Here is a 25,660-nt window from a genome sequence, read left to right as displayed (position 1 = left end):
CTTTGCTCCATGTTAGTGGATGCAACAGAGACAACCATGGAGAAGGGAGCTCCGGTGTCCACACTGACAGAGGAGTGTCTTGAGTCAGTGGACGCTGATTCCCATGAGAAAACAGGGGTAACACCAGCAAAGGAAGACATGGTTACAGAAATATCTGTAGACAACTGTGGTGATGATAAGAAAACCGAAACTCCGGAACTGGAGACAGGGGCCAGTGCAAGTCTTCAGCATGTGGACACCGGAGCAGACATACCTGCCACAACATCACTTTGCTCCATGTTAGTGGATGCAACAGAGACAACCATGGAGAAGGGAGCTCCGGTGTCCACACAGACAGAGGAGTGTCTTGAGTCAGTGGACGCTGATTCCCATGAGAAAACAGGGGTAACACCAGCAAAGGAAGACATGGTTACAGAAATATCTGTAGACAACTGTGGTGATGATAAGAAAACCGAAACTCCGGAACTGGAGACAGAGGCCAGTGCAAGTCTTCAGCATGTGGACACACAATCCCAAGCCACAGCAGAACCAAAGAAAAGCTGTATGGAGAAAAAGCCCACAGCTGATACAAAACACTGGGACAAAATAGAAGCTTGTCCCGTGGAAAAGCCTGTGATTCCAGCTGTACATGAGTCAGAAGTTGATTCTTCTTCTGTCATCAGTCTGGCATCTGATGATGTGTCTGCAGAAAAAATGTTTGTTTATGCACTTACTCAGTTGGTAGTTTCACGGGCCTTAAACAAAGTCTCCCCTAAACACAAAGACTCCACAAGGATTCCCAACTGTTATCGTCTGCTTGAGAAAATCTGGCCTGAAATTGAGGGAAAACATTTGGATCTATGTCCAAAGAGGCTGCCCAGTATGGCGAAAGCCATTTTCACCAATCTTTGTAGAGCGCATAAGTGCAAGGAAAAAGATTTGATTTCAAGTCTGAAGGAAGAGCTTGAGGATGATATTACTGTCCCAACATTCACCAGACATCTGCTGGCATTACCCAAAAGAATACTCACTTTATCTAAAAACCGAGACGAGTACAGAGAACTTGTGGAACGCCTTGCCAGAGATCTGGTTATGCACGCAATGAGCAATACAAATGAAGCAGGGAAATTGCCTCTAGGGGCTGATGAAGCCATTAAACAGAGGCTTGCCCAAAAAGTCTGGGCTAAAATTGTGTCCAAAAAGCTCAAAATCTCCTTGGAGGACATTGAAGAGGTCAGCGTGGCAGTATACAATGAACTCCAGGATAAGTGGAAATATCCAAACACTGTCATGCAGTTAATGAAAATTGGCCACCGAAATGTTGACAAAGAGATTGTCAAAAGTTTCATAAGAAATGCACCATTTAAGAGACCAAATATCTTCTCTAGGATGTTTTCATGTGTACGCTAAAGTTTACCTGACACATGGTGGCGTTACAAAGAAGATTACTCACTTTATTTAAAAGCCCAGAAGAGTAACAAGAACTTGTGGAACTGTTCACTAAAGACCACATGAAATTATTACCAACAAATAATAAAAAACAAAAAATTAAAAAAAAGATCTTGATTTTGAGCTTTGTTTTATTTGTCTTCAGATTGTGTATACATTTTCAGTTTAGGCTGAAGCTAAAAACTCATTTATAGTGAACAGTTTTAAACAACATAACTGTATATTTGAAATAATTCCAATTTTCAATCTGTTTGCATAAATGAGGAATAAAAGTTTCTGATCAATGTTGATTTTTTTACAGTCATTGTTAAGCAAGAACATTTAGATTGTCAGTTGTCAGTGACACAGCTGCCATATAGCTGTTTGTTCTCCTCAGTAAATTAAAAACGTGTGCACCCAATTCTTACTTTTTAAAGTCATTAAAGATACAATACTGTACAATCATACCATTCAGGTAAAAAAAACAAAAAACAGTTCAGCTAAATCATTAAAAACCCAAATTCCCATAACACTCATACCCATAAGGAGTGAATCTAAACTTTTCACCACACCTGTATGATTGCACATTTGTCAAGAAATTACTGTTCCTGGTAACCAAATTTGCCCAGCAAAATATAAAGATATGTGTCAGGATGAGGGAAACGCCTGCAGCAGCCGCTGTTTTGGGCCCATCCTTTAAGGAACTGCTATCTTTTCCTGTCTACAGTTTTATTTTGTGAGACGGTTTATAATTGTTGTGCCCAAGTAGTCGGGCTTTCGTGATCCCCTGCCCGTGCGTTTTGATGGTTGTTTACAGCGATGTTTGACTTGTTTCAGTCGCCACAGAACTATTCTACATTCCTTTTTGGAGTGCGCTGGGATCAAATATCACAACAACTACATTTGGCTCAGGCAGCAGTTCACCTGTGGGGGTGCAAATTACTAGGATTGTATACTTTTTTCTGTTTAATACTTTTTTGTGTATTTTGTTTGACTGTGTGTGGTGTTAAGTGCCCTTGTAGGTTTTTGTGACTTTTAATGTTTTTTTTTATTTGTTTGTTTGTTTGTTTTGGTTTTTAATAGTAGCCCGGATAGATTTGAAAGGCGTTTTCGTGTGTGAAAACGCTCCGCGTCCACAGTAGCGTTTTCAGTCATTTTCACAGAGTTGTGCGTCCACATTGAAACAGCCGAAAACGCTGACGTTCCAGTACTGCTCATATGTGAAACCCAAGATGATTTGACCTGCCTCATTTCTGTCTGCCGCTTATTTACTTTCCGGCTTTTTGAAACGTCGCAGCAAAATGTTGAGGAAAAGCACCAAGTTTTTTAAATGGAATAACAATGAGGTACAGTTGTTGCTGCAAGTAACACAAAAGTACAAAGTTGCAAAAGCGAGTGAAAGTTAAAGAATTTGAAGAAAAGCTATTTGGAGCATGTACAGACTGATATTAATCTTTAATAGGCTGTCAAAATTGAGAGCAAACAAAACCACTGCTGTATAATGCCCTCCGCTATCTTAGGCTACGTTCACACCGCAGGTCTTAATGCTCAATTCCGATTTTTTGATCAAATCCAATTTTTTTTGTCTGCTTGTTCACACTACAAATAAAATGCGACAGCAAACGTGCTCTAGTGTGAACGCTCGATGCGGCCCGCATGCGCAAAAGAAGATGTCATACACAACGCGCTCTGTTTAGACCCAAAGCAAACAATATTGTTTGACTGATGGCCCTTAATAGAAAGACTTCAGACTTTACGTTTCCCAAATTTTGCTTTAAGTTATTTTGTTATTTACATAATAATGTAAATAACCTAATAATGATCCTTATTGCTGTTTTAGAGAGGAGCGGTGCTTCAAAGGATAGTTGCAGATTTCTGTCAGAATCTGCAGATTATGCAGTACAAATAAAATGTTCACGTTGTCTTTCCAACAGTTTCACTAACATCTACACGGGATGGCCAGGAAGCGTTCGCGATGTCTTCTCGGGCGCTTCCCCGGCGCTGATAATTGGCGTCTGTCTTGTGTCAGTGACGTAAAAGACGGATTTAATGCGACATGACCGTTCAAACAGCAGTCGCTTTCTAAAACATCAGATATGTATCGGATTCAGTACCACATACGAAAGTGACCCAAATCGGATTTGAAAATATCGGATTTGTGCCGTTCACACTGTCATACCATGATCGGATATGGGTGGCATAGGGTCAAAAAAAATCGGATTTGATGCGCTTTGCCTGCAGTGTGAACGTAGCCTTAGTTTAATTGATCACATGACTGCATCATGCGTCATCGTTTTAGAAAGTCTCCATTTTCGCTGTCCACACTGCCACGGAAAGCACCCTTTTGAAATGTATGTGTTTTCAAAACGCTGTGTTTTCCATCTGTGAAAACGCCATCTCAGTGTGGATGGGAGGCCAAAACGGAGAGAAAAGGATGCGTTTTCAAACGAAAAGCCTTAGGCTTTGTCCACACATCCACATGTACCCGGGTATTTTTGAAAACCCATATTTTTGCACCTTTAGTCCACACGTAAATGGCGTTTTTGGTCACTGAAAACTGAGATTTTTGAAACCACCTGCCAGGGTGGAGATTTTCGAAAACTCCGTTCCTCCAGACAAGCGCAGCGTCAAATGTGTGTGCCTTTTTTGACGTCACACTGTGCGCTATGTTATTGTTTCGGTGAAATGGGATGCCAATGTTCACATTTTGGACAGAGAGGACAGATGGTTTGAAAGAGGAGTGAAAGAAGCCATTTACGTTCACTGTGAGCGAACGTCTTTGAACAGAGGGTGGTTTACGACACCAACTGTCTGCCATCTATAATCCAGTTTTGAGTTCCCTCCCCCAGACGCCTTAACGCCCACTCACTTCCTGGGCCATCTGACCTCAGGAAATTGCATGATAAGGTGGTGCCAGGTTTCACAATGAGCTCACCTGAAACCCTGGCTGATTGGGACCCACACCCATTTTCACACCATGATTAGAGGATCATCGGGGGGTCCTTTTGTCCCTCTTTGGGGGGATACTCCCACTGGGTTTAAATCTGGGACTTTCCGCCATTTGACCTTAGAACTGAAGAAGCTTCTAGGATGAGAGGTGAAATGTCTTCAAGCAGCTTAAAGAAGTCCAGACGCTTTTCTTTGCAAGCTCCTTTGACTACGATGACCTGGATGACTGAGAACCTTCACAGACAAATATGGCATATACATTTTTTTTATACAAGTCCCACAATCATATACATCATCTGCATCAATGTGGAAATCTTTTTAACCCTTTGGGTTATTTTTTGGTTCTGGGATCCTCATGTTAGGACTAGAGATGGCACAATACCACTTTTTTATGTCCGATACTGATATTATAAATTTGGATATCGACAGATACCGATATGAATCCAATATAGTGTGTTTTATAATCAATAAAACTGTTTTTTAAATATCTTGCTGCATTTTGTATGGGTCCAAACTCAAGTTTAAAAAAAACACTAATGCTATTTTGTTATACCTGTATGCAAAAAATACACTGCACCGAAAATATTTCATAGTTCAGCAAAACTGATGAATCTAATAAACTTAAACCTACTCCATCCTCCCTATTCTGGTATTTAAAAGAGTAAGCAACCTAACTAATAGGGTTGCAAACTCCCAGCAAAAAATAAATAAAAAAAGGGAACCACCCCCCACCTCATGATGCTTAATCGACGTAATCAACTTTAATTTGATGCAGTGTGAAAAAAATGCACAGAAATCAATTATTTTTCTACAATATTTAAATAGATTCAACATCTTTCTTCAACAGAATTGCAGAATGCACAGGTGGTACCTTCCCAAAGGAAAAAGTACTATAGCTTACAAGGGTATATTAGACTTAATAGTTACTATATACAGTAATGGTCTTCTATACTTTTTACATCAAATTAAAATTTTGGGTGTAAGATTCAGATAATTATTTATTAAAAGCCAGACATTTTAAAAGAGAATAAGAAAGAAAAGTATATATTTGTGCCCCCCTTTTCCCTGTTCATGCCCTATCGGCCCCCCTGGCTAAACTTTGCTAGATCCGCCCCTGCACAGTTACCAGCCGTCAGCTACATAGAAAAAGATCCTGGTTTAGAAAGTAATGTTAAATAAATTCTAACAACAGATTATCAAGCTTAAACATGCTGCTGTTGTTCAGCCGCTTGTTTCCTCTTTCTGGCAGGAACAAACAAGAGAGACGGACTCGCGACAGAAAAGCCGATCAGCTGATCATTAATCAGTTTCATGATTTAAGTAGCAGCAGGAGAGGGAGGGGGAGAGAAGAGGCAGTCGCTCCATATATCGGTTGATAAGCTTAACGCTGGAATGCTTTACAAACATTCAGAGATGAACTTACACACTTGCTTTACTTCTCTCTGGGATCACTTTCTTGGAGATGAAATGCCGGTTTGGTGGCGAGGCTCCAAATGCTCAACCAGACCGTGACAGGTCCCGCACGCCACAGCCGCTCTATCACTTGATGCATAATGCTCCGACGTGCTACGGTTATGAGCCGAGTTACGCCAGGTCGCAAGTTTTGTGAGGTGCTTTTTTGATATTTAATGGATCGGATTACATTTTTTATTTCTCTCCGATATTCGATCCAGTAATTTAGGTCAGTATCGGACCGTCCATCTCTAGTTAGGACCTATGAAACACATCGTGCAGACTCTTGGATGTTAGAAGACAACTGATGCTGCTCATGAATAAGACTAAAGGTAGGAAGGTGTCCTTTATAACTAAACCTTAAGTTTTATATCATAGTTTATAATATAGCACGTGTATTTCAGTAATAGCTTCTTTATTTCAGTATAGTGGTGTGCGACTCTTACCAGTTTGTCCTTGAAAAATCCACACGAGTCCAGATTTCCGAGGACATGGCACGTGGAGTCTGATACTCCTATAAGTTATCCAAGTCATCCAATTCTTTTGTAATGGAAAAACAAACATTCATGTCTCCGGTAAGTTATCTCAGGGACAACTGTTTAATTCATAGCAGCTTCTGCAGTAACCATGGTAACCACGGACACTGAGCGGATGGTCCGATGCAGGTCAGACTTTGGGAAGTTATCCTTCAAGTTTCTGAAAAAAAGGCTCCTCAGCTGTGCGGCTGTTTGTCAGAATATGTTTTATATGAGCAGCGTGTGATGCTCACTTCACTGAATGAAGAGCAAACAGTTAGTTGCATTGTTACGAGAACATGCGCGTATTAATTTCATGATTTATTAAATGTATAAATGTTAATATAGCTACATGCAAAGAAATCAAACGGTGTCCATAAATTATGTTTAATTTTTACATTTTTTGAGTTAATCTGAAATCATACAGTTAATCTGTATGATTTCAGATTAACTCAAATAGATTTTTACAATTTTGTTAGATTTCAGTTATACACTCAGACAGATTGCAGTCAGTGGAATTTAAAAGAGTTAAAATGATATTTTGTATCTGCAAAACAATACATTTATTTGATTTATTTTTAGTCTAGCACTGAAATTTAGAATTCAGCAATACACAGAGCTCAGCTTTATTTGGAAGGTTATTACATTTGCAGTGGATTTAAGAATTTGGGATCCCAGGTGGTTGATATTGTACAACAACAAAAACACGTGTAAATCACGCAAAAGGAAAGCAACACTGCCCTCTCCTGGTTAAATTAAAGTTATACACAATGACTATTTTTGGGTCAGAGAGAGAGAGGGCGCGATTGTGACGTGTACGCCACAACGTTTGATTTCTTTTTTATTATTATGTTTTTATTTTTGTTATATGCTATGTTTGTATTTCCAAGAAGTCTAGATCCCTAAATTCACTAAATTACATTTTCTGCCATCTGATTGGCTGATTACATATTTGTGTTAATAAGCAGTTGAACAGGTGTACCTATTAAACTGGCCAGAGAGTATAGGCCTTGAATTTGGTTATGAATCTTTCAGTCCATTTTTTTCTTTCTTTCTGCTATTCCTCTGCTGAGAGAAGCTGTAGAAGTGGAGGGTTTTATTATCATTCAAATGTCTCAGTGAATACAGAAGAAAAAAATGACCACGAAGCAAGAAAGCAAGAGACAAGGCTAATCAAAAAGGTATTGGGTGAAGCACGTGCTTATTATGCCAACCCTTTTAACAAAAGATAATTTAGCAAGCAGCTCATTTACATATACATATTTTTTTCTTAATAAATAAATAAATTTAGGTATGTATTGATATGTGCTGGCTGCACAATGATAACCTCCAATTATTAAATCAATAGTATTAATACCAACATTGGTATTGGTCAGTAATAGCGTGGTTAAATCAATTCTCAGTCAATTTTCTCTTTTACGTTCAGAAGACTGTTTCAGTTTCATCAAAGATGTGTCTGATATATCTGTGAAAGCAGCTTAACCATAACTGCTTTGCTGTGTTTTGTTGTTGTGTCATCACGTGACTCAGCCATGCTGCACAAACACAGGGGAGGCTCAAAACACTGAATGTAATGGGAGAGAGAAAGCGGAGCATACTGTGGGTTTTTGCAGTGACCTGTGGGGGCTTTACAGAAAGGCAAGCAGAGCTGCTCCCCTCCCCCAGTGGCTATTATCAATATATATCATATATTCAGTACATTATGCATTCAGTACATAGATTTGCCTATGTAATTTATATATCTGTGTATCTGTGTCAGCACTTGATGAGACTGGCCCTGTATTTCTCAGATCAGTGTGTTGTTCATTCAAAGATGTTCTTCTGCTTGGTTGTAATGGGTGATTGTTTGAGTTATTGTTGCCTTCCTGTTAGCTCAAAGTAGTTTGGCTATCAAGAAGATTCTGTAAGTTACCGAGTGATGAATGCATCAATTAACGATAACATATATGTAAGTTGCAAGAAGTAGATTTTTTCAGAGCTTTAACATAATTACAAATGTTTAGCCTAAGTAATATTTTCCGCTTTTTTTTAAATCTAAATTAAGCCACACATTTATTTCAATAATGTGACAAAGATTAGTAACGTTTTATAAAACATTAATAAAAAACAATAATGGAGGTAACTGTGACAGCAATGGAAGGGGACCAGAACTCAAAACAGAGTGGATTAAAAACCTTATGAAGAACGATCCTCGGCACCTGGAGTGGATATCAGTTGTAAGATGTGCTGAGATCTCATCTGTCTCTCTTTTTCAGGTGTTCATATTTTGCAAAGAATGAATAGCTGTGAATGGGGTGTTGAGACTGGAGAGATAAATGGCTTCAATCTGTATGGGCATGATGTAGAAAGTCTTCTATCATTTGACCTGCAAACAGTGACGTGGATCGCCACATCACCACAGGCTGTCACCACCAAACTGCGATGGGAAGCTGAAAAAGCTCAGTTCGAATATGTCTGTGTGTTTCACTTTTCCGGTGCAAATGAGAACATCATCATCAAATTGGACAAAACACTAAACTGCAGTGGTTGTAACACTACAGTTTAGTGTTTTGAAGACAATAACTATGCACTCTAGCTTTTAGAGCAAATCCTGTCACTTTGCTTTTTAATCAATGTATTAATCAATGTACAGTAACTTTGTTATATTAGCATGGGTTAAAACTGGGATTAAGTGATTGCGTGAGCTATGAGCACTCCTCTTTCAACCCAAAATATTAGCACAAAAGAGTAAACCCTCTCTCAATACTGATTACTTAAGCACACCGGCTCACTCCTTGGCGGCCGCTTATCGGGGCCTGGATCCTGGGGCTCGCTCGGGCCACTTCGGAGGTGGGGTGCCCCCGGCCTCTCGGCCTGGGGCTCGGTCACTCAGGCACGGCTGGCTGCCGGCGGAGCTCACGGGCGCGTCACTGCAACCCCCCCTGGCTTCTGCTCCGCGGCTGCTGAATGAGCTCTCTTCTGGGACTCTCCTCAGCTCTTTCTGGGACAGTGGCGCGGCTGCCCCTCTGTTGGTCTTCCTTGGTCTCTTGTGTTCTGGGGGCCTCTGGATGTCTGGAGTTTTGATCTCCTCCACACCTGCTTCACGCCCTGGAGGATGGGGCTGTGGCCCCCCCACACCCTCTAGCAGATCATTACATGAAGGAACCTTTTAAAAAAAAACAAGCGCGTCCATGCACACAGGTACACACGGGTGATCACACCCACAAACTACACCCTTTTTGGCTCCTACCTCAAAGCACACTGTGTTCTGTTGATCTTACGTGCTGCACAATAATGTTTAATATTTAGTATTTACTGTCATATTCCCATATATCATTGTGATGTTGTTTATTCTATTACTCTTGTTCTCTTCTGCTTGTTTTCTTTTTTCTTTCTCAACAGGTGATCCAGGTGATCGATATATGCATTTTTTTTCTTTTTCTGCCCATTCTGTTGGTTTTTGTTTTTTGCCCTTCTCCCCTGTCCCTCTTCTCAGCTCTTTCTCTTTCTTTCTCCCGTTCTTTCCCCCAGTCAAGTCTGTCCCGTATTCAGTAAGTGAAAATAAAATAAACAATAAAAGGTGAATCAAATGGACCATTACGGCAAGGCTGGGATGGTCAATTTGGTAAAGTAAATCCGCTGGGCATCTTTCTTCGCCTTTAGACAATAATTCTGATGGCAAAAGAGCCAAACGGGACAGGCAAAAAAAAAAAAAAAAAAAAAAAAGTAAACCCTCTCTCAATACTGATTACTTACTGTAAGCATTATGTGTTCTTGCACCCTCAAGTATGGCACACCATACATACTTAAGAAGTAGTTTCTCATTGTTGTAATTACTGAAACTTACTTAGCAGTTGCTATTGTTTTATTCTGTGTTTGTTGCCAATGTGTATCTGCTCTTGTGGCATATGACGACCAAGCACTTTTTGATATCAAGTCATCCCACAAAACTTGAATAAAGCATAATGTGGGTGATCAAACCTCAACCCCTCTACGATCACTGGTGTTTAAACCGGCACACTTGTTTACTTGCCTGCTGTCATCTAATCTTTCAGATGAAGAGGGAGATGTGTAGGTCTTCTGCTGAGAGCTAAATCTTACCTGAGATGTGGCTGTTGGTTTAATTCTTTCTGCTATTCAGGTGGATTTTTTTTCCCAACTCAACGATCACTGGGGCTTCAGTGGATCCATCTTGCCTTTCCTGCTCATCCGGGTTTACCTAACTTGCTGGTGGTTAAAACATGTTTAAAACCAGAGATTAGAAAAATGTAGTCAGGCTCACCCGAGCCCAGACGTCTCGTTGAGAAGGGCTGTCAATTGCATTCAGGTGATCAAATCCATAATTCCTCTTTTAGGTTTTAGAGAACAGACTGTGAGAGAGTGTTCCAGGGAAAAGTAAGTAAAAACACAAGACACGGACATAAGAAGCTAGGCAGGGAAGATAATGGCAGGAGAGGAGAAAAGTGCGACCGCCTTCGCTGAGAGCCAAAAGAGTTCTGCCCAACTGTTAAGCTCAACTGTGTGGACTTGATTGGTCGGGTTGCTGTTGCTGTTCAAAATGCAGCAACTTGCCTTTTGTTGGGCAAGAAAGAGTGTTAAACCTACACTGGCCTCCAGTCCATTTCAGGATCTGACCTGCAGTTTGTGCATTGTGCTAGCTCTTCCTTTTCCTTTGAAGTGTTCTCACCCAAGGATCGATGGATTATAGGGTTTCTTTAATGGTGTAAGAGTTTTACATGAAAAAAAAAATTCTGAGGTCATGTGTGATATGGTGACCATTGTCAAATTTACCGAGGCAAATCTAATCATATAATTGAAGTGATCATTCTCAGCACAGGAAATGACATTGGTTTTCTAGCTTATTTTTTTTAATCTAAACTGCCTAATGTGGTTGCAGACACTGAAAATCTGAAGCAACAGTATGAGACTATAAGACAATAGTCTGGCTCCTTTGGATGTGGATGAGTAGCAGCTCTACTCTGAGCCCCTTCCCGATGGCCGAACACATCACCCTATCTCTAAGGGTGAGGACAGCCACCCTTCGCCAATTGTTTTCGGGGTCTCATTCTTTCATGAGGGTAGGTGAGGGTAGGGACATAGATCAACTGGTAAATTGAGAGCTTTGCTTTTATGCTCAGCTCTCTCTTCATCACAACTGACTGGTACACTGTCCACATCGCTACAGTCTGTTTGTTGATGTCCCGCTCCCCTGTCCCAAGATACCTAACCATTTAAGTAGATCAATGCTTATATTGTAGTTTTTAGACTTAAAAAATATGCCCCACTTAAAAACGAAGTGCTGACTGAAGTGAGGGGGGGGACATAAATCATGTCATTAAACATGATTTATTGCAGAAAACTACTGAAGTAAAAATGAACACAGGGAAGCGCTTATCTTCAGAGTCTTCCGGCCAAAACAACAAACAAAACACCCCCTTTAACTAAAAATCAAACCAAGAACTCTCTAGCCGAAAACAAAACACAGTGGCTGAGCTCCCTGTCGAGCCAAAAACAGGAGAACCCCTACCTGCTTCCACTGTGATGAACTAATTACCACTGTAAAGGCACACCTTTGCTCACAATAAAAGAAAGAAAGCCAAAGTTACACAGAGTTTAAATTCACACACACTAAAGTTTGCTGCCCAAAGCACTGTAGCTCACAGCTCTGGCAAAATGGGGGAAGTGGCAGGGGCGTGGCAGTTTAGGATGGCAGACTATATGCCGTGGCTGACAAGCTGCAACACACCTCAGCTGTGGCTCATGAGGCAGACCTGTAACACAGGAAAGGAGAAAAAAAACTCTCTCACAGAGGGAGAGCCACTAAAGGTCAGCGACCGTAACAACATAACAGAAATGCCTTTTTAATTTAAAAAAATGTAATGATTAATAATTAATAATAATTGCTCTAATATGCTGAAGTTAAACACACCTCATATACCGAGAATGTAAACTAGACTTGCACCAGGAAACAAACCTTAACAATGGATTTAGCCCAACTTTGCTGTCACATTGCTTCTGCAGGTAAGATCATGATCCACAATCATTTTACTGGAGCAAATTATTTTTTAGTAAAGTATGCTAACTTTGACATGTATATAGGGATTTGATTCTGACTTTTAGAGCTCTTCATGGACACGCACCAGCTTACGCCACTGAACTTCTACAGCACTATGTCCCTAGCAGGTCCTCGAGGTCATGTGATCAGGGCCTACTTGTCATACAGCATACAAGGCTGGGAACTAAGGGACACAGATCTTTTGCCACTGTGGCTCCCAGACTGTGGAACTCTCTCCCACTGAGGTTAAGATCTGTGGGCTCAGTAGTCTCTTTCAAGAAACAACTAAAAACACATCTTTTTAGAATTACATTTCGTTAACTTTTTGTCTTTTTTTGTTTTATATCTTGTTATCTCTTTTTGAAGCACTTTGTGATCTTTTGTCTAGAAAGATGTATATAAAAAATATGTTACTTATGTTATCCCCATGAAACAATGGCAGTCTTAAATGGCATAAGCTGTAAGGAACTTGACAGATGTATTAATATTATTAGGAGAAAATCTTGGATCATTTTCTGATGGATGCATGCATCAGAAGATGCATCTTTATTTTCCAGGAAACAGGCAGGAACAGGTAACATATAGATAAATGCTTATATTGTTTTTTGGGACACAAAAGAAATGCCTTTTCAATAATAATAATAATAATAATAATAATAATAATAATAATATCAATTAAACCCTTGTTCAAGTATGCTGAGTGTCAGCTGAGGTTAAGCACACCTCATATACTGATAGTGTGAACTAAACTTGCACCGGGAAACAAACCTTAACAAACCTGTAAAACCACACAACTCTTCTCTCAGGTCTTCACTTCAACTCCATCTTTCTAAATATGACGATGAAGCTAATGCTGCTGCTCCTTAGCTGTCACATTGCTTCTGCAGGTAAGATCATGAACCAAAATCCTTTTACTGGAGCAAATTATTTTTTAGTAAAGTATGCTAACTTTGACATGTATATAGGGATTTAGCACAACTTTAAAAAAAACAAACAAAAAAACTCACTTGCACTCCGACATCAGAGCTAGTCAAACAGTATAAATGATATTTATTCTGCACTCCTTGAAGGTAAAAATCACAATATCTACTGATGTAGCAAACATCCCAGCTACAATACATACATGCTGGGACTCACTCTGAACTTGTTACATTCGAGTTTGCGTGTCAGGTTCTTTGTGTTACAGTCAAAGAATTTGGCACATTGTATTGGACATAGGCAGGTATTGGCAAGCAGGCAAGTGAAGCACTTCATGCTTCAGTGGGTGAAAGCAGGAACAGATGCAACAATAGATAAGCGTTTAAACTAAGTACTGCCAGCCCTGAAGATTTTTTCAAATGTTAGAACAACAATAGTTAACATTAAAGATAAAGAAAAGATACCTTATTTTTATTGCGTCTTTTCTGCCATGGCGTCTTTTCTTAGTGCAACTAAGAAATGCATTCAAACATTCAAGCTCTAACAGAAATATAATCTGACCTCGAGCAGTGGTTTTACTTTTGCTTTATTTTATTGGGAGAGCCAAAACATTTTAGCTCTGATTTTCTGAAATAATTAGGATTAAAAAATTGGATAACACAAATGCACGTTTTATCAGCCAGTGATTAACAATTGAATTTGATTTGCACTACAACTCTTCTGCACTGTCCATTAGTGATGTAGTAGAAAAGGGTTGGTATGTAGTATAAAAAACATATATTTTAAACATGGTTTATTTACACTGCTAGACTCCTACACTCCCACAAGATTTAGGCAGAATGCTTTTAATACACGTGAAATAGTTTCCTGATACATATTTCTGTTAAACAGATGATTCTTCATCATTTGCAGTTTAGCAAATCCAAAGACTCTGTCTCAAAAGTGTTTAGCAGAAGCTTTAGTGAAAATGTTAAAGAATATAGCAACATAGTTTTTTAAATGATGTGCACTGTAAAAGCTAAGTAGTTCTCAGAACTAAAAAGAAATATGCAAACCTGTTGCTTCTAAAAAACTAAGTAAAGCTTACTTAAGTAGTAAAGGTTGTGTTCGTTAATAGTCTGAATAGCCCAGAGGAAGAAGCTGTTTGTGAGTCTGGGGGTGTGGGACAGGTGGTGGGCAGGGTGCAAGGGGGTCACCTGTGATGGTCCTGGTTTTAATGAGACAGGAGAATCGGGCGATGGTCACCAGGGGTGGCTCTTTAAGTTAGGAAAAAGGAAGCAAAGATGAACCTGGAATTTCCCCTAAACAGCCCTGGCATCTGGTTATCATGTCCATCAGCATTAAAGGGAAAAGCAAGAAAAAATACAAAGTAACTCTTGGCTATGATAATTCCTAATCTCTGCAGCTGCCACAGAACACCAAAGTACAAATATGCACACAAATATGTAATTCATGCTAACAGGAGGATGAAAAAATATTATCATGCTGTTACATTATTAATTTTTATAAAATTGATATTAAAAGAATAGAAATAAAGAAAAAGAAATAAAGAAAAAGAAATATGCAAACTCATTGCCTCTAAAAAAAACTCATTATGAGTATATAAATTTGGAACTATTGGAACTAAGGAACTATTTTTAGTAGAACTTTATTTTTAATAGAATATTTATTCTACGTTTGTCATGTTCCTGGGTATGTTGACCCAGCGTTTTAGGTTTAGTTTACAGTATTTGGATGCTGTTTATGTTTAAGTTCATTAGATTAGCGAAGTTCATTTGGTTATTAGACTCCTTGTGTTTTCTTCCCCTGTATTTAAGTTTCCCCTCACCCTTTGTGTTTTATGCTGCGTGTCTTATGTTATCAAGTTTGTTTTGTCATGTCTGCGTCTCATGTTTCCTGTTTTATTTTGAAGGAGTCGTGTGTTCTTTGCTCATTGTATTTAGTTTCACTTCCCCTGTCCTGTCATTACCCTCATGTCAGTCAGCTGTTCCCCCATGTGTTCCCACGTCCCCTAATCACCTCCTGTGTAGTCCTCTGTTTTCAGTGTGTCATTGTCAGATCGTCTGCTTGGTTTCTAGGCCAAGAGTTCATGTCAAGTTTTCTTATGTCAGGTCCATGTTCCTGTTGTCGCTTTTTATTTAATTTAGCTCACCCAGTTTAGTTTATTGTTAGCACTGCCTTTTGCCTTTTGTGTGCAGTTCATTTGCCAGCCTCAATAAACGGCTCGTGTTTAGTTATTCAAGTCACGTTTTGTTTCATCTGCATTTGGGTCCACCTTTGACTCTACACACAGTCAGCCCCACTGATTGTGACAAAGTTGAATTATTTATTTATTTATTTATTTATTTATTTATGCGTGTGTTTCTGTCTGTCAGGATTTTTTTTTCTGAAATTATTAATTACACTGCCACCATGTGGATCAGATAAAACACCCACAGTTAGGGGGAAAAAATGTGAATAGGTCCAGGATTATGAACAGCTGGTGAAATTGCATTTCATCTTTTGATCTTAAATATTTATTAGGATCTCAAAAAATTCTATCTAACAATGTTTATAACCAACGTTCTGCAGCATATAACGCATGCAGCTTACATTTAAAAAAGTTCAAGCTGAATCACAATGAATGACTCATATTTCTAATAATGTCTATATTGTTTTTCTTATTTAATGTATCACGTTATCAATGTTTGTTTCCCACAGTGAAACACTCACTGGTGTATTTTATTACTGAATCCTCTGAAGTCCGAAACATCCCAGAGTTTATGGCAGTTGCAGAGGTTAAACGCACTGAGTTTGGTTACTGTGACAGCAGCAAAAAGATATTGGAAACAAGACAAGACTGGGTCCAAAAAACATTATATAATGACAAGGCTCAGTTGGATTCGTACAATGAACTTTGCTTTGCGATACTGCCATACGTCTTCAGAAAGTGGATTTCAAAGTGGCAGCAGCTGGCCAGCCAAAGTGAAGGTGTAGTATTTTCTCTTATACTTTATGTCACATCATGTTGTTAGTCTCTAGATTTTAAATTGTAATTTTGTGCATCTTGATTGTGACCAGAAATTTTACTAATGTGAACATGCTTCAAACTGCATGACAAAAGAATATCTTGTTGCATTCACAATCATCCAGGTAAGTAAATCTCCAAAAGTTGATTCTGTTCATCTGGACCATTTATAAGAAAAGGGAAACCTGCAGCTGAGACTGAAGAAGTCACTTGGATGAGTGACGAAACGTTTCTCCCACTGAAAATGCTACGTTCAGATGAACAGAATCAACTTTTGGAGACAAAAGAATACATGTACACATTGTTCTAAATAGTTGCCTTACATTAATTGCATTAATTATTAGTGCCTTCAAACTGCCTGTAATTATTTTTCTGGTTCTTACGGATACCCTAGATGGTTGAATTGTTTTTTTTCCTCTTGTCCTTCATCTTTTTCTTTTAATCATGAATTGCGCCTGTTTTCCAATATAATGTTGTCAGATCAGTTAAATCACAGGAAGAACACAACAAAGATAGAATAGCAGTGCCTCACAGTATTAATATTATTCATTTTAATTAATTTCTAATTCACTTTTCAGTTGTCAACACTTTACAGATGATGGAAGGCTGTGAATGGGATGAAAACACTGGAGAGGTGAATGGTGTGATACAGTATGGTTATAATGCAGAGAACCTTCTTGAATTTGATCTTAAAACAATGAAATGGATTGCACTGAAACCAGAAGCTGACATTATCGAACAGGACTGGAATGCTAATGGAAACTCAGCAGAAACAATCTTCCTCACTCAGACTTGTCCTGATTGGCTGAAGAAATATTTGAAAAATGGGAACAGCACCCTGCTGAGAAAAGGTAGAATCACATGAGTGTGTAAACTACATCCTTTATCTTTCTATTAATGATCTTTAAAAAAAAAAAACGGCAACGTGTGTTAACGTGTTGTTTTATGCAGATCAAAATGAAAATTAGTGGTGAAAACTGGGAAGTAAATGACACACAAGGAAAATAAATTATCAAAATAAATCCGCCGATTCATTTTCTGCCTCTTATTCTGGTCCAGATTATGGGGGCAGCAGTCTAAACCAGGGAGTAGCAGGTCTACTCTGACCCCATACTTACTAAACTCCTCCCCCCTTAGGTACAATTTTCCACCATTTGTAGCCACTATAACACTCTTTCAGTCACTACCTTGAGTTCATGTATACCCTTAATATACACACATACCTTCATTTACATGTATGCATGTACACACATATGTGTGCAAACAAATAAAACAAAATCTAAATAACATGAAATAGTCCCTCAGTCATCAGTGTCAAGGCTAATGGACCCAGACACAGACTTGGAAAATTTCACTTTAGTGTGTTTATTTACAGTGGTCCAAACTAAATACAAAAAGTATTATTGGAATTGCAGGGGATCAAGGGAGGAAGGGTTTCCAGGCATCCAATATGTACAGATCTCACACTCACAGTTAGGCAGGTACCTGTGCACAGAAAACAGAGGGACAAAAAGTGAAACTTTTGCTCAAATTGCTTGTTCCATTTTAAATTATTACTTTTTTATTACTATTACAGTCTTTCTTGATTAACATTTTTCATCAAACAAGTGTACTACATTTACTTCTTCTTTGATGTATACTGCTTTGCTTCTTTCACCGATTCTCACACCTTCTCTTTCCCACATTCCCTCTCTCCAGTTCTTCCTTCTATTTTTCTCCTCTGGAAGACTCCCTCCTCTCCAGTCAGCTGCCACGCTACAGGTTTCTACCCTCAAAGGGCCTTGATGTTCTGGAGGAAAGATGGAGTGGAGATCCATGAAGGTGTGGATCTTGGAGAGATCCTGCCCAACAATGATGGGACCTTCCAGATGAGTGTTGGCCTGAATGTTTCATCAGTCACACCTGAGGAGTGGAAAAGATATGAGTGTGTGTTTCAGTTTTCTAACGCTGAGGACAGCATCATTACCAACCTGAATAAAACCGTCAACTGGCGAAAAAACAAAATTAGACATGATCAAAGTAAGACAAACAGATTTGAGTTATTTTGTTTGCTGTTATTGTGGATCATGTTTAATGTTACGCTTAAATGTTTTATCGGATCCCAAGAAGAGTTGCTGTTACTATGGGAATTACTGATGGAGATCCTAAAAAAAAAAAAAATTTCCAGCACTTCAACAAAACTGAAATTAATATTCTCAAGAAAACCATCAAGCTGAAATTAGTTTAGTACTTCTATGTTTCAAATTCAGCATCTGCAGTCTATGAAAGCCTTGGTTGTTTATTTGTGGCCCATTTAGGAGCATTTTGTTTGGTGAAAAACAGCTCATGTAAATGGGTTAAAAATTCAGTGACATGAATTATGGTGTGTCTGTTAAGCACTGTATATTGCTGCATTTGTGGTTACATCAGTCGAGTTGACATAGATATCATATCATATTTAAATCCAATATGTGACATATGTTATCAAAAAAGTATTCACACTAAAGAATGCATGGGATCATCATCATCATCATGAGTGGGATTTTAAATATAGAGATTATGGGAGAAAGCTGGCTGATATAACAGAGAGAATGTAGGTACTTTGTGTAAAGTGAACAGGTGGGAGGGAAGCAGTGCCAGGTTTATTCAAACTGTTCTATCATGGTGCATTTGGGAAGAGAAACTGAGTAATCTAGAAAGAAGAGCATGTGAAGAGTGTTCTGGAGCTGAACAGTATCAGACAGGATCATGAGTTTGAAGCTGGAACTCAAAGAGGTAATGCTCAATGTTGTCAGTGTGTACGGCCCACAGATTTGGATATTAGTTAGAAGAAAAAAAAGGAATTCTAGAGAAAGTTGGTTCAAGACGGTGCAGACAGTGAAGCTGTGATGCAAGGAGCAGATGTAGTAAAACACTTGGGGTCAATGATTTCAAAGCAAAGGCCAGTGCAGCAGTGAGACCTGCTACAATGTTTGGTTTGGAGACGATAGCAGAGGAGGATGTTAGGTACAGGCTGAGAAGGAGGCAGATGATCCGCTGTGGTGACCTCGAAAGGGAACAATTTAAATTAGATTTCTTTCATCAGGTTGAGTGTGTGGCTTCATGATCAAACAAATTGTCAAAAAAAATATTTTCAATAATTGGATGCAGTTTTATTCCATCTTATTTATCAGTACATTTTATCTTGTTTGTTGTCACTGAGCAGAAATCCTCATCATTGCTGCAGCGGTTGTTCTTGTTGTCATCATTGTTGCTGTCACTGTAATTGCCATTCACAAAATGAAAGAAGGTAAGAGATTTAAAGTTTATTTACCAGTCAGTAGAGACATAAATGCTTAATTTCATTATCTCTGCAATATAATAGTCTACATGTTAAACATTGTTACTTCTGATTTTTGTAAGAGAAGGTTTGATTGTTAGGCATTTAAAACTGTCCAAAATGAATTTTATTGATTTATTTAATTTATTTTAGGCAGATGCCCTTCCTCTTGTAAGTACACTATCCCCCTCTAATCTGGTATTCTCACCCTGGATTTAAATTATTTGATTAATATTGTGCTAATTTTATTTATTGTTAACTTTATTGTTATTATTATTTGGACTTTTGGATGTAACAGCTCCTCACAACACGATAGAACTCTCCGAAAGACCACACAGACAGACAGAGGAGTCTACACAGTGTTGACACCTGCAGTTAACACTGAACAAACAAGAACTGAGAAGATTGTCTATTTCAGTTTTGTTTTATGTAAACATGACTTTTTACACAAAATCTTTTTTTCCTTTGTTATTGTTTTAAATTCAAGTTAACTTGTAATAACTCAGGTAAAATGCATTTTAATATTTTATCATATCATATTTCCTATAGCACTGCTATAGCTATTAATGATATAATGTATATATAATTTGTATGGTGTATTTATCCTGATGATCAGGTGGTGGGGGATAATGCTGGACAGACGTGTTCCTTGGTGGGGGTGTCGTTGATTGAGAAAAAACGAGTAGACACACGTTTGTTCACACCGTTTTTTAAGAATCTTTTTTTATTTTGTAGGTTATTTTGAATGTGTTAAAATAACATTCGGTAAAATAATGTAAAGAAGAATGAGATTCCTCAGCCGTGATGCAGTCAGAAATTAAGCAAAAGGCCTGAAATCCAGCCTTTGGGGGTATATGTAGAGTTATATGTAAGTGTTTTTGCTGATAGTTATTTCTGCTCTAATCACATCAGAAACGTAATCAAAATATAATCAAGAATTAATAAAGTCGAACAAGAAAATTATCACTACAATGAAATAATTCTAATAACCTTTCAACCCAGACTTTCTCTGTGTGTGTACTGCACAATGTCACATCTGCACTCTTTCTGTGCAGATGTCACCTTAAACGCTGTATGTGAGTGTAAAGAATAGAATGATGGAGGAAAACAATGTATTTTTGTTTAAAATAAGAAATCCTGTTGAAATAATGCTAAATCGAGTGAATTATGCTAAGTATGTGTCAATTGTAAGGAAATAGCTTTTACTAAAGGGGTGAGGGGGAAAGAGAACAACGAGGTCAGCTCAAATCGGATTTTTTCATGTGTTAAGTATTATAGCAAATAAGAGCTTAAGAATTTAGATGTCTACACAGTGTTTTGTTAGAAATGGTGACAGTGTAGAAGTTTCAAAGTAAAGGGACACTAAGTACTATGATAAGGTGGGTCATCGGTACCATGTGAGACATAAACATCGTCAGGTATCTCAGCCACGGTTGCTCTCATGGTCACTAAAACAACAAGTTATTGGGTGAAGGATGAAAGAATAGAGAAAAACATCTAGTACACGTGTAACAGAGTAGCAGCTGTACCTCTAAGCTTGAGTACTCACTTCTGGGAAGTTAGCTGTATCTGTGGTTTTCTGAACAGAAGAGATCCATGATACTTTTTAATTATTCAATGCTTTAATAAATAATAATCTTTAAAAAAGTGTCTCGACTGGTGATTCCTCAAAGTTGGTAAAGAAAAATTACCAGGTTGGTACGAGGGAAACTTCTTTTGCAGTTCATCTGAAAAGATGCACTTACGCTTTGGGATCTTTTAAACATCATTAGGCACGTTGCTGTCTGTCCCGTCTGTGAGCGCAGAACAACTCGCAAAGCAGCAGTTCAGGGATGATGTCACACACATGGGTCCTCTGTCGGAATATAGGAAATCACTGACATTTTTATCAATCTTGAAAATCCCCCTGGACGCCCTGGACAGAACGTGGAAAATGAAAAGAAGACAGTTGGTCACCCTAGGTAATGGCATATTAAAGATATTTTTAAACAGGCGGGAACAGAGCAATGTGACAAAGATGTGTTAAAGATGCTTGTGAAGACCTCTCTACTTCCATGGTGCAGTCTTGCTGTACTCATCCCAGTACACCATCAGGATGAGGTGCTTTCCATAAGCTGACCCTACAGAGTGTTTATTGTACTTTAGCAGTCTGCAGGACAAGTACCAGATTGTTGCTGGGTGCCCAGTCTCTAAATCCCCCACCTCATGGTGGCCAAAGAAATGGTTGTGATTTTCAGACAATTCATGATGGTGCTTTGGTTCGTGATGTGCCACATTCCTTATAGGTGCATGGCAAGGTCGCCCACTGGTTAGCCAACATAAACGAATGTAAATCAATTAGCCGCAACCAACCAACCACATGACGTCATGTTCCGTATTAACAGAAGATGCCACTAAACATGTTGGTAAAACTTGAAGCACTTAAATCCAGCTTACAGACAGAGTTACATCTATGCCAGTTTTTGAGACCAGGGCTCCACGATGTAAATCAGCCTTGTTATGTGCAGCAGTTCATGTCCTTGTAAGCTGCTTGGCTGTTAGACTCTGATGGTCTATCACAGCTGAATGAAATCGAAGCTATGCCAGAAATTAAGGCAGAATAGAGACTTAGACTTAGAGCTTTTTATTGTCATTGTGCAGTTTCTTGCACAGCGAAATTGGGTAGCTGAACCACAAAGGTGCTAAAGTAAGAAGAAGAGAAACCAATATACAACGAAGGCGGAAAATAAATAAATAATTAAATAAATAAATAGAATAAAATAAAAAACAGTGTATATGTATACATATGTGAGTGGAACTATATACATGGTGTATGTGTAGGAAACATTGAAACAGACTGGGACCAAAATAATTGCACATGAGCCAAAATTATTGCACAGAACATGGAAAGACTGAGATGTTGCACATAGATGATCAACAGCAGTGTCAGGGTGGATGTGTTGGGGAAGTCTTTACACACTCTTAGTTTGCATTAAGAGTTCTGACAGCCCTCGGGAAGAAGCTGTTCTTTAGTCTGTTGGTTTTGCACCTGATGGATCTGAGCCTTTTTCCAGAGGGCAGGATGTTGAAGAGGTGGTGGTTAGGATGGAGGTGGTCCTTTATAATTGCCCTGGCTCTGGAGAGACATCTTGAGCTGGCAATTAAGTCCAGGGAGGGGAGTGGACAGCCAGTCACCTTCTCTGCAGTTCTGATGACCCTCTGTAGTCTCTTCTTGTCAGCTGTTGTGCAACCAGCGTACCACACAGGGATGGCGTGCACCAGCACACTCTTGATAGTGGCACGGTAGAAGGACACTAGGAGTTCAGTCTGCAGCCTGTTCCATCTCAGAACCCTCAAGAAATGGAGGCGCTGCTGGGCTTTCTTTACTAGGGCTGATGTGTCTGTGGACCAGGATAGGTCCTCGGATATGTGGGTGCCGAGGAACTTAAAGGAGGACACCCTCTCCACATAGTACCTTTTATGGATAGGAGAGGGGGATCAGTTCTTGTTTTGCGGAAGTCCATGATCACTTCCTTTGTTTTCTTGGTGTATGCAAGTGAATGCAAGGGAGGATCAAAGGTAAGTAGTGTGATTTAAACTATGCTGAGTGGAGACTGATTGGCTTGAAGAAGATGGGCATGAAAATTATTTTACTACAGTGCTGATGTTGGCATTGAGTTTTACAGTGTGGTAAAGTGGAAAAGATGTAAAGAATAGAGAAGGAGTTAAACACCTGGGAAAGCAGGCAGACGACTTAAGCGCTTTGACTGCTCCGGGAGAAAAGAAAAGCGCTATATAAGAATCAGTCCATTTACAATTTATCATAGTGATTGTATGCACTCACATACTTACTAAAATTTGGCATAAGCTTCATTTAATTCTCTTTTTTATTGTTAAAGGCTATCCCCGGTGTTAGCAGGACATGTATGCAGCCCTGAAATGTCATGGTCAACCTACCACACTGCTGAAATAAAACAAAAGAATCCAGAGAGTAAAAGTTCTTTAAAATATCAGCCTTTCACTCCACCCGCAAATTGGTAGTTTGGTTTTGTTCCTGTAACAGTGCAGTGGGTGTAGAGCCTCTATTTTTGTGTCTGCAGATATGATGTTAGCTATGGCCTCTGCTGACATCTTACTGGTTTATTGCAGCTTTTGTGGCTTTATTTTTTTTTTTCAGATGTTCATATTTTGCAAAGGATGAGTGGTTGTAAATGGAGTGATGAGACTAATTGATGGATACAATCAGTATGGTTATGATGAAGAAGACTTTATATTGTTTGATACATAATAAAAGCTCTTCAAGCCATTTATGCCCTAGGTTTTTAAAGAAGCATTTCCACTATGGGAGGAGCTTTCTGGAGACAGCAGGTATAATCACATAATCTGATGTAGTAAGCGGCGAAATTCATATGGCTTCCTTTTTCTAAGATAGAGTACAATTCAGAATCTAACATTTGTCGCTTTTTTCCTTTCTCTCTGTTGTTCTTCCCTCAGTGTCTCTCCTCCAGAAGACTTCCTCCTCTCCAGTCAGCTGCCACGCTGCAGGTTTCTATCCTTAAAGAGCCAAGGTGTTCTGGAGGAAAGATGGAGAGGAGCTTCATGAAAGCGTGGATAATGGAGAGATCCTCCCAACAATGATGGGACCTTCCACATGAGGCTCTACTTTAAAAACCTAAAAAATAAAAAATAAAAAACTTAATTCATTCCTATTTTCTTTTAATTGTATCGTGGTCTTAGATTCCTGACAATAAAGCTAGAGATGAATGTCAGGGAGCTGCTCATGTTACCGTAATTAAACTCTTTGCCACAAGTCTTGGTGCATGGTTCATCATCCAGGCAAGGCTGAGGAAGTCACTTTAATGAGTTACGAAAAGTTTCTCCCACTAAAAAAGCTACTTTCAGATTGACTGAATGAACCTTCTGGGTCTTTGCCACAAGGCGTCGCTGTTGTCCAGTCTGCTTAACAAGACTATTCAGCGATCATATATTGGCCAATAAGCCACAAACAAAAATAATATTCAACCTTCCTACTTCCTGTGGCAGCTCAACAAGTTCATCTGCAGGACCTGCTGGTTATTTGTTTTACACTGCCGTTATCCAGTCTGTACTTTGCACGTCTGTACAGGTCCAGGGTAAGGAAACAGATAGAAAACATCTCTGCAGACCCCTGCAGACATAAACTGCGCCAATTTTCAATTTAGGCAACACTGATGAAAACTTTGAAACAACGCAATGTTAAATCATTCAGTAGTTTGCATAGTTTCACAAGACTTTCTATGGTTTCTTATTATTACTGCAATTTAAAAAAAAAAGGTTTTGTATGTAAGAACTGCAGATTTAAGTGTTTCCATGGTTACAAGCGTGCTAACTGGAGAAACTGGAGGAACAGGGGGAGGGACACGGGTTGGTCACTTACTGTCGGTGGACGACGACTTGTTGATTCACATTTCTGTAAAGAAAAGGAATAATAGTTATGACCTTAAAGATAGAGAAACGATGAAGTTGTGTTTGCTGCTTATCTTCTGTCGTAGTTTATTTGCAGGTAAGAAAAATATTTTATCTCTAACAGCAGTAACCTGACCTTGAGCAGCTTTTACTTTCATTGTACTTTAAAGCACTTTTGACATTTTTAATTGAAGTTTAGAAGACAGTTTCTGGAATAATAAGAACATGAAACAGGACAGAATTTTCTTATTAGTACTGAAAAAACAGCTCGGTGTATAAGACACACACACACACACACACACACACACACACACACACTCTTCACTTTACTGGATTTTCATCCGTTTCTACAGCCTAATCAAGCTCTTATTTTATGTTCACACTCTATATACCCTCTGTAACTCTACTAATTCTAATATAAAAAGAATGCACCCTCAGTACAGAAAAACAGAAAAGTCAGTGATGTACTAATGTAGCAAAAATAGGAAACATTAGAACTGTAAATGTTTTCTTCCTTGTCTGCAGATTAACAGTCCACAGGTTGGGTGCTCGCACTCTGATTCGTTCCCTGGAGATGAAGGAGAGAGAGCTCAGAGGACAGCAAGATGGAGGAGTGAAGGAGAAGGTGGTGCAGCTCAGTGTCCAATCAGGAGTGA

At 39.0% G+C, this 25,660-nt stretch overlaps 1 protein-coding gene and 1 long non-coding RNA gene across 3 annotated transcripts; one reads left to right on the top strand and one right to left on the bottom strand.

The window, feature by feature from the left end:
- The first annotated feature begins 10,712 nt into the window (after window positions 1–10,712).
- On the top strand, window positions 10,713–23,655 carry LOC146710915 (major histocompatibility complex class I-related protein 1-like). The gene is made up of 8 exons (XM_085453592.1): window positions 10,713–12,323; window positions 13,164–13,244; window positions 15,976–16,245; window positions 16,861–17,133; window positions 17,981–18,301; window positions 19,467–19,550; window positions 19,734–19,751; window positions 19,879–23,655. Exons 1-8 carry the CDS (start codon window positions 12,284–12,286, stop codon window positions 19,944–19,946), a joined length of 1,155 nt encoding a protein of 384 aa, XP_085309718.1. The 5' UTR covers window positions 10,713–12,283; the 3' UTR covers window positions 19,947–23,655.
- On the bottom strand, window positions 17,131–21,388 carry LOC146710916 (uncharacterized). 2 transcript variants are annotated; one of them, XR_014920053.1, is made up of 3 exons: window positions 21,326–21,388; window positions 17,905–18,184; window positions 17,131–17,767 (listed from the first exon to the last, which is right to left on the bottom strand). It is a non-coding gene; the product is annotated as an uncharacterized LOC146710916 (long non-coding RNA). The 2 variants fall into 2 exon arrangements; XR_014920054.1 differs by having other exon boundaries at window positions 17,952–18,184.
- Window positions 23,656–25,660: the final 2,005 nt, after the last annotated feature.

This window comes from Copadichromis virginalis, linkage group LG4 (assembly GCF_057382275.1).
Source record: "Copadichromis virginalis isolate Kocher_CV1m ecotype Utaka linkage group LG4, C_Virginalis_male_GT1.1, whole genome shotgun sequence".
Taxonomy (NCBI): Eukaryota; Metazoa; Chordata; class Actinopteri; order Cichliformes; family Cichlidae; genus Copadichromis; species Copadichromis virginalis.
This window is presented reverse-complemented; position numbering and strand designations above follow the sequence as displayed.